Here is a 9,970-nt window from a genome sequence, read left to right on the forward strand (position 1 = left end):
AGAGAAATCATTTCAGGGCAAGAAGTAGTAAAATTAAGTCCATTTTCCCATTTCTATATCAAATGACCAGGAGATGATAGCAATAAAAAGTCTTCTATTTTCTCAATGCCTTATGACACTGTCTTTCACCAAACCCTCGTCTGCTCATTCCCCATGTCAGTTTCCCAAGAATACCATAGGCCAGTGATTCCAAATTTTGGTCCATATTAGAATCACTCGGGGAGCTTTTACTAATCTCAAACTCAGGTCACACCCAACATCAATTAAAGCAGAATGTCTCAAGCTGGCATTGAGAACTGCTCAAGGGATTCCAATGTTCAGCAGGGTTTAGGAACCATTGCCACACTCCCCCAGCAGCCCAGGGCTTTATCAGGACTAATGTTAACATCAGGGAGTTGTTTCTGTCCTATCCTGTACACCTCATGGGAATGACACTTGCTAGAACTTGGTGTTCAAGTGTGAAGTGTTGAGAGGGTGAGACTCCTGCTACTCTCGCCATCTCCCTCTCCGCCTCAAGCTCTCTGCAACTCAACTCTTCGTTAATGAAATGAGGGTAATAGGTACTTCATGGGTTTGTTGTAAGGACAAACTGAAAATCTGGAAAACAGAGGATTCTGTGTCTGACACACATCAGGACTTTAATAAATGTTTGGGAAAGTTCACGCTTATTAAATGAGGACACATTTAGGACCTTCCTTAGTCAACTCTCCCTCTGAAGTTAACTTGGTGTCCTTCCCAGTGGCACCCAAGCACACTCCCCCCAGGCTCCTCCCTTTCTACTCTTTATATTCTGGCCCTCCCCACACCCAACTGGCTGCCCACCCATTATTGTCAAGGAACAGCTAGGACTTTCTCAGATCTATGATCACAAGGATATGTTACCAGTGAGAGCTACAGCAAAAACAACAGGTGAGAGGAACTAGCCTAGTAGGATAGATCGGGAAGAACTGGGAAGAACAGATTAGTAGACAGTGCTGAACACATGTGGAATTGGATGAAATTAGTGTTGATACAATTATGGGAGAGGAAGTCATTTGGCAATAGGAAAAAAACAATCAGGCATGGGTACTGCTGAGCATCCTTCTACATGTTTGGCTCTGTGGTAAGCACTCTGATGGATTCAGGAGAAAAAGGAGCTCTCAAGGAGCTTGCAGAAGCAGAACAAATACAACACAGTAGACTGATCAGAGAACAGTTCAGTGCCAGACTTGGAGAGCTGCAATAGTCCAGAAGGGCTTTCGTGAGGACCTGTACCTCTAGCTGGAGCTTGCAGGGTCACTTATCATTTTTAAAGATTTTATTTGTTTAGTTGGTTAGTTATTAGAGAGAGAGAGAGAGAGCACGAGCACAAGCAGGGGGAACAGGAGAGGGAGAAGCAGGCTCCCCACTGAGCAGGGAGCCCGCTGCAGTGCAGGGCTCGATCCCCAGACCCTGGGATTCTGACCTGAGCTGAAGGCAGAGGCTTAACTGACTAAGCCAACCAGGCCCTCCTCACATGAGCTTTCAATTATCATAGAGAAGGAAGTAAAATATCCCAAGTGTTGGGGAGCAAATCATGGGCTGGGGCTTGAGGAATGTGATTACCCTAGCTATGTCCTGTCTCTTCTTACTCTACAGGAGTTAGAGCAGAAGATGTGAAGGGACTCTTACCCCTGATGATCCTAATGGTGATCATTTTTCTGCTGCTTCTGTTCTGGGAGAATGAGCTGAATGAGAAAGGAGAGGGGCCAACCATGGAGCAGCTGCATGTAGACTACCCTCAGAGTGACATTCCCGTACGGTACTGCAACCATATGGTCTTGCAAAGAGTCATCAGGGGACCTGACAACACCTGCAAGAAGGAGCACGTTTTCATCCACGAGAGGCCTAGAAATATCAATAAGGTCTGCGCCTCTTCCAAGAAGAGGATTTGTCAGAACCATTCTTCCATTTTATGTTACCAGAGCATGACCAAGTTCAAAATGACTGTGTGTGGGCTCATTGGAGGCACTAGATATCCTGCCTGCAGGTACAGCGTATCCTCCATAAAGGGGTTCATCATGGTCACTTGTGATGACATGGGGCCAGTTAGTCTCCAGAGGTATGTTGAGTAAGTTGAGACCAGTGCCTGAGATCCTCTCTTTTCTCTCTCAGGGGTGCTCGCTCTCCCCGAAGCGCACCTGAACTGTGGACCTGGGGTAATGCCTTGAGCGAACTGGGTAGCCATTAGTAATTCATTTATCCTTCCAGTATTGCTGAGCTGGAATCTTTTTATTCTGCTTTAATTAAAAAAAAAAAAAACCTCTACTGAATTAAATCATAAACTCTGCATGTGTCATTTGGGTCATCATTCTTTGGGTCATTTGTTGAGAGCCAAAAGTGAATCTGAGGCAGAACTGGGATTAGAGCAAAGTGAGCGAGGCACTCATTTCAGGTTCAAAATTTAAGGGGCACCCCAAATCCCCATAATCTAGATACACAAATTTAAAAAATTAATGCAGAAATCTCTGGTGAATAAAATATCTAAGTTTTAAGTCAAGATCCAGTCTGACAGGGTTGGAGTTAGGGTGTTAGTGAATTGTGCCAGTACAGGGTCAGATTCTTGATCAGAGGTTATTTTGCATTAAATTAAGATTTTTAACTATTGCATTAAAATGTTATTTATCTTGATTACGGGGCTTTTTGGTAGCCCCCTTAAGTTTTGTACCTGGAGTTGAGTGTCTCCTCTCATCATGTTGTACTCCCAGACTTGATCCTAGGTGTCGAGGCACTTGGAGTAGTCAGTTAGGGACTTCTCTAAAGATGGCACATATAATTCAAACTGCATCTGTTTCCATTCAGCAGCTGCCTCTGTGCCTTGAAAGAAAGGGAAAGGGAGATCGGAAGGATTGCCTGACTGGTCAGAAACCATGTCCCTTAGACTGGAGAGCAGCAAATCAGGATTTCTAGGACGGGATTGAAACTCTCAGAGCTCAGTGCCCCTCCTCTTGCATCCCTGGAAGGAACAGAGAACTTGCATCCAGACTCCTAACTTGTTTCCCCTTTTAGATCTTACAGCCGAGCTGGTTGTTTAGCTCTCCCACATCCAGCTGTGGGCAAGGCATCTTTAGAGTTAGAAGGCGAGGGGAGAGAATGAAAAGAAGAAGAGGTTCCTTATTCCGGGGATTTGATTAAGTCCTGTTCTTCTCTGAGCATGAGTCCCCACACCTGGGAAGTGAGGGGCTTGGACTAGGTAGTCTTTGAGGTTTCCAGGCCTGTTACTCCACAGTTCCATTTCTCCTTGTTGGAGGGGAGGGTTAGTACAGAGGAGTAGCAAGAAACAAGGGGTAATTGGCAGCTAAGCACCAGATTATGGGGTCATTGATTCTGAGCTATGACATTTCCATCCTGTGAGAGTCAGAAACACAGTGACCTAGAGCGGACACAGGCAATGCACAATATTTAGAGGGCCCTTTCTGTTCTTATCTTTTCAGTTGAGAGACTTCAACTATTGCATTATTGATATGGACTTAGTTCAAGGTCAGATCAGAAAAGGAGGTACACCTATGCTAGTTGTTAACTCTGTCTTTTGCAAGCATCAAGTTCTAACTGATTGATTCAGTTCACAGAGGGAGGACATTTACAGTTGCAAGTAAAGGACACTTTGAAGCCTTGTAAGTAGGCAAGCCTTGCTCAAGACCCATTTCTCCAGGGAAGTCCCACTGTCATTTCTGTCTTCGTGGATGTTTGGATGTCACCAAGGAAGCTGAGCAGGATCAAGTGGTCCCTAGCATATGACCTGTAGCCCCATCATTTAAAGTAGCTGAAATGAGTCTTTAAAGTTTCCGTTTCTATGTTCTGAATTCTGATTCCTTTTCCTGGACCTCTCCCTAGGCTTTATTGTCTCTTTTTTCCTTCCCGCTGCTTTTTCTTTCCTTTCTCCCTCAACCTCTCTCCTTCTAAGTAGAAACAATATCTTGCAGATAAATGCATTCCCACCAAGGTGTGAGTAACTGAGACTCTCCAGTGAAATTTATTCTCAGAATATTTTCATTCAATAGGGATCAAAACCCAATTCAAATGAATTGCGATGTCTTAGACATTTGTAGTTCAAGAAGGTTTTTTGTTGTTGTTTTTTTTTTTAATGGACACCTAGTAGTCCAAATCAAACCCAGGTAGCTGTGAATTCTATGCACATGAAAAAGATGTTTCAGAAAAATAGTTCAGTGCAGAATCTCTGCACTGTTCTTCCTTTTCATTTTTCTCCTCATTGTCTTTCTGTTTTTCTATTATCATCTCACTACTGATGTTGACAGTAGAGGATATTTAGGAAAAAAATCTAAATCCTTCTTCCCTACTCCCTTCAACTTGCAGCAAGTCTATGCTCAAGCCACACACATGAACACATCCATTAATTCCTAATCATCTATCAATAATCTAATCAACCCAGTTATTAAGGCTCATATATTCTTAGTACTGGGTCTTTGCTCTAATTTCACACACAAAACATTTTAAAATTAAATATAATAAAAAGTACAAGTCCATGTGTGTTCATGTCAAATGAGTGACATAAGAAGCGAATGATTATATAGAATTATAGAATCAATATGTTGCACATCTGAAACTAACATAACATTGCCTGTCAATTATACTTCAATAATAATAAAAGAAAGAAATGAGTGATAAGGAGACCAGGATTTGGTAGACTTAATTAGTGAAAAATGTGTTAAAGAAAGAATATGACTTAATTGGGCTTTGAAGGATTTCAAGAGGCAGAAAAGAGTAGTCTTCCAAGAAAGGACCAAAAACGGAGAGACAGAACAGGGCATATTCAGAGAAGGGTGGGTCACGCTGATTTGACTAGGGCAGCTCTGTGTACCAAAATAATGGGAGAGAGCCCTGAGAAGCAGGTTGAGATTAGATCAAGAAGAGCCTTGACTAGGTGGCCTCAGGGGGTTAGAGTACCTCCAGCAGGCAATGCGAATATTTTAAGGTTTTTGAAATAGTCATTTCAAGTGCTCTTTTTAGAAAAGTAGTATATCCAGGGAATTGGAGGGGCAAGGAGAAGTGGTTAGGAGGTAAGAGTGATAATGCAGGGATACAAGGAAATAAAGGTTCTTAGGGGTGGGAATGAAAGAAATGCTTTCTAGAGCAAGAGAAAGGAATTCTCACCCTGAATAACCATTCTTTCTGAGATTTTCATTATGAATTTCCCAGCACTGATCTCAAGTAAAGGATTTTCTGCATTTGTCAAGCCATGTTATGTTGTTAACAAATGTTGAGAAACAAGCATTTTTGTAGTTCGGTGTTTGATTCTGTACAGAATAAAAAGATGCAGAAACTAAGTTCCAGGCTCAAGGAATTTTCATACTTAAAAAGGAGAAAAGAATTACATATGTCAACCAACGTGAAAAATTTTTAAAGAACATATAAAATGAAGTAAAAAAAAGAATTTTAAAAGAACATAAGAACATATAAAATGCGGGGCACTGGATGGCTCAGTGGGTTAAAGCCTCTGCCTTCGGCTCAGGCCATGATCCCAGGGTCCTGAGATCGAGCCCCACATTGGGCTCTCTGCTCAGGGGGTAGCCTGCTTCCCTCTCTCTCTGCCTACTTGTGATCTCTGTCAAATTTAAAAAAAAAAAAAAAAACCTCTAAAAAAAAAGAGAACATATAAAATGATGTGTGATGTAATCTATGCTATAGGGTTTCAAAAAAGCTAAAAACAAATCACTCTGGGTTAAACAATAAACAGGGAAGTTTCCACAGAAGAAGGAACCGTGATGCTGCCCATGTCACAGGGGTTCTGGCGGCCAAAGGCTCATTTATGAAGTTCTCTGAGCATCCTTGTCTCTGTGTTGTCCCCTCCTTCTGTCTCATGCAATTCTACCTACCCTTTCTTGCCCCTCCTTCCCTCAGCTAGACCAATAGCAGAAACCTTCAGGAAACAAATACAGTTTCACTTCATGCTCCTGTAACAAGCTGGATTCTTTCTCTGTGGGACCCACTTGCCAAAGGAACTGGTAAAGAGGAATTCCATGACTGAGGATGGGAGGGAAAAGAAATGAGCAATGTTTTTAAATGGCTGCCGTGTGCCAGGTACCGTGTGAGGCTGTAGGAGACCTGGCAGTAGTAAGGAATGTGTTGGGTGAGATTATTGAGACCACAATATGGGTTACAGACCTTTCCAGTGAGATTATAGACACGGGAAAAAGGGAGAGAGCTAACTACTTGGTTTGGGGCACTTTAAACACATTCCCTTGTATAAGTCTCACCTTTCCTTTTTTCACATGGGGGAAACTGAGGTTAAAGGAGGCAGAGTAAATTGTTTATGAGTGGGTAGGCAGAGATTTGAAGCTGGGTCTGCAGATTCCACAGCTGATTATCTTTTCATGCCATCATCCTTCCATCGAAGGAGCCCGAGCTTGTATGTCCGAGTCAACCCTGAACTAACTGCCATAAGGAAAAGAGAACGATCTCATTAATATTCTGCTTATTTTCATCTTTTACTTTTTTAAAATTTCTATTACAGAAGAGATTATCCTAGATCTGAGATGGAGACCTTCTCTCTGCTGCTACTCAGCCTGGGTTTGGTTCTCGCAGGAGCTTCAGAAAGCATAATGGAGATAATTAAAGAGGAATCTTCAGGGGGAGAGATGAAGTATGACTTGGCAAACAGTGACCAAGAAAAACAGACTCTTGAGGTATTAATGAACTTGACTCTGTCCTATAAAAATACCAGCCTCAGTGTGTCCAAGGGTATCTTGTCTTCCTCATTATTGACCTTCAGAAGATTACATTATACCTTCGCCAAAGGAGAGAGTCCAGGTAATGACAAAGAGTACTGCAATGACTTGGTGGCCTGGAGAAAAGTTTCAGAAGCTAATGAGTCGTGCAAGTTAAGCTACAACTTCATCCATGGTTCCATGGAAGTGATTCGTGGAGCCCCCAAAGCCTCCAGCTGCAAGTATGGACAGATTCTTGGCATAAGCTGCTCTAGGAGCCCAGACCTGGACACCACTATGTGCCAACTCACTATGGACAAAAAATTCCCCAGATGCCAATACCACAGTGATACCTCATTAAAGAAAATATTGGCAGTGCTGACAGGTCATTCTCTGATGAGCTGGTTAGTTAGTGGCTCTAAGCTGTAAATCCTATGGGGCTTTGAGACCAGAGTCTATCTAAAGAAGGACATACTCATTTTCATTTCGTTTATTTACTTCTATTATCTGTATCTACCCTTTTAGCTCTGTAGTAAACTCTTGATTATCTATACTAACTGGAAAATGAAAAAATCCCAAATTGTGGAGAATTTGATTAAAATTTGTAACTGATCCTGGAGTACAGATACTCTCTTTCTTTTATCTCTTACAGTTTCTCTGAACTAAACTGAATTCCATCCTAGCATAGCTATAAAGCCAAGAAGTAGAGTCCACCCAACTTGACAAAACTGAGGAGAAAAGGCCCCAAGCCAATATTGGTAATTGAAAGTTAATGGTACTGCCACTGAGACTATTCAGAGAAATAGTGAATGAGCATCAGAGATATTATTATCGCTGTTTCTTTTCAAATAAATGTGTACATTGATACACACAAACTTGAGCACCCGGCCATGACACCAGGTGTCTCCCGATCCTCCAGAAGATGACAGAGCAAAAAGATGCTTTTTTGCTTAGCTGTTGACCTCAGTCAACAGGTCTGGCCCCGTGCAATCTCCGTTCCTCCATCATCTGTATCCCAGGTTGCTACAGATGGAGTAATAAAGCTCTTACTGCCATTTTTACTCAGCATAATCTTAATTTCCTGAGGGATGGTAAGCCAAGGAGGAATAGAGCAGGTAGAAAGATGGCAAATGAGACATCTGAGCCAAGTGCTGGGCCGGCTTAGTCTTCAATCTTGTTTATGATGTCATATTGGATTTTTTTCATTACCAATTATATATTTATAAGTTTTTATGGTTCAACACTCTACATAAAGTATGGGCAATGATCTCATTCATTAATGTGTGCCTACATGTCCTGGCTCCCTCATCTTACATCCTCCCTCCACCCAAGACAACTCTTTTTTATGTCCTGATTTCAAATAAAGGCTTGTAAATAAATGTTACATCATTGCAACACTTTTCTTACTGTGCATCACTCTTTAGACGTCAGTTTTCCTAATGTTGTTCACATTTTGTACAGAATCCTCATTGCATTAAAACTGCAGAACTCTGACAATCAACCAGGATGAGGCATTAAGGGCAGATACTTTTGTATCTTTTAGCTGGGTTTTCCTTGTCAGTGTGGTCGGTGCTTAAGTTAACAGTCACTATGGGCTTGGCCAAATAGGTGGGTAGTTAGCTAGTTAAGTTAGTCCCTTTTCTCTTGGCAGCCAGAGGAGAAAGTGATAGAGGGAAATGCTTGGGTCTCAAAGTTTTCTTCTCTGTAGGGGGAGAACCCAGGACCCTGGAAGGGAGACGTGGTCACTGGGTTCCATTCCAGGGATAAGATTATGTAGCAAGGCTGGTGTTACCACTCACTAACCAGACATGGAATATAGGTTCTATGGTTAGCAGAGAAGTCCAATGGGTCTCCTTTTGGTTCAAACTTGGTTCAAATCTGAATAACTTCTTTCCTACAGTAGAGTCTTACTATAGAGTCTAGCTCTAGGTGATGAACATGTCAGCCCCAGAGACAACAACGATTCAAACTCTGGCAGAGTTTTTGGGTCATAGGTAAGAAAAAGTAAATACAGCCTCATTCAGAATTTAGTACAGATTTCTTCCTTCACCAGGAGAGAAGAGCAAAGACCCGGTGAAGATACCTCTTTCTAGACCAGGAACATCCTTTAAAGAGTCTTAAGACCAAACCCCTCCACTTCTGTAAAGGAATCAGGAGCTCCCAGGATCTAACTAATCATCATATTATGAAGTCTGAAAGATATCAAATATGGGGGTGCCATTGGGAGTCAAGGCTCCTGAGTACTAGCATTTCCTACCCTTGAAGACTGTCACCCCTTTGGCATAATGGGTATCCTAAGATCATTCATGATGACAATAGGCAAGGGAGTTCATATTTTAAAGCATTAATTCTTCATAATGTCCCGTCTCTCCTCCAAACCATAGAGGGCTAGAGAGCTTTTTTTTCTTGTAGCTATATACCTAAATTTCTCAGGCTGGCTTTCAAAGCTGTTAATGCCCCATTCTCATCTCACCTAGCCTGACCCAGCACTGCCTGGCTCTGATGCTTTGAGGCTGTTGTCTTCACAGCCCACAGAATTTGTATCCTTGTCTTCGCTGTGCTGCTGGGCTGGTCCTGATAAACCTAGTCCCTTTCTTACTCTATCCCCTCACTCTGCTCAATCACACAAGCCCATCTGGCTAGGGAGGGCCCAAAAAGTGTCTCTTACACTTGCTAGAAAGTTACCTGAGAGTGGATATGTGTCATCTGCCTGTAGTGGCAAAGAAACATTAGAGAGGATGAAATGAGGGAATAAAGAAGACAGATCTAATCACAAGGCCCATGGAAGGGAGAGTCAGATAGAGAGAGGACATTGGGAATGTAGTGATAAAGAGAGGTTTGAGAAAGGGATACTAAAAGGGTTATTTAGCATAAGAGACGTGCCCTTCTGGCTTCTAACCACTCTCTCTGCTTTTCCAACATAAAGTGCACTAAATTTCCTTTAACGAACAGTTCTAGCGCAAAACAAGTCCCTGGCTCCAAGGGCCCAGGATGGTACTGAAGTAAGGAGAGCCTTCATGACATCACAGGTAAGTCCTCATATGCTTTACTGACTCATCGTACTCCCCCACCCCCGAGTCATTCCACATGACTAGGATTCAGTTTCCTTATCTACACAATGCAGAGGCAGGATTAGATCTGGGTTCTTAGACTTGGGTATGCATCTGAATCATTTCAGGTTGTCCACCCCCAACCATCCTCCTTGGTCTCAAGTGGAAGGGGTCCAGTGAGGCACGGGGCTTCCTAGTGAGACTTCCCTTCCCGGGCTCTCTGAGCTGCTGTGACGC

At 42.6% G+C, this 9,970-nt stretch overlaps 2 protein-coding genes across 2 annotated transcripts; both read left to right on the forward strand.

The window, feature by feature from the left end:
* Positions 1–875: 875 nt before the first annotated feature.
* RNASE12 (ribonuclease A family member 12 (inactive)) lies at positions 876–2,093 on the forward strand (the record flags this gene model as incomplete). The annotated part of the gene is made up of 2 exons (XM_080809884.1): positions 876–909; positions 1,618–2,093. 2 exons carry the CDS (start codon positions 876–878, stop codon positions 2,091–2,093), a joined length of 510 nt encoding a protein of 169 aa, XP_080666010.1.
* Positions 2,094–6,485: 4,392 nt separating this feature from the next.
* RNASE11 (ribonuclease A family member 11 (inactive)) lies at positions 6,486–7,112 on the forward strand (the record flags this gene model as incomplete). Its single annotated transcript, XM_080809901.1, has 1 exon — positions 6,486–7,112. Exon 1 carries the CDS (start codon positions 6,513–6,515, stop codon positions 7,110–7,112), a length of 600 nt encoding a protein of 199 aa, XP_080666027.1. The 5' UTR covers positions 6,486–6,512.
* Positions 7,113–9,970: the final 2,858 nt, after the last annotated feature.

This window comes from Martes martes (assembly GCF_963455335.1).
Source record: "Martes martes genome assembly, chromosome: 7".
In the NCBI taxonomy this organism is placed as follows: Eukaryota; Metazoa; Chordata; class Mammalia; order Carnivora; family Mustelidae; genus Martes; species Martes martes.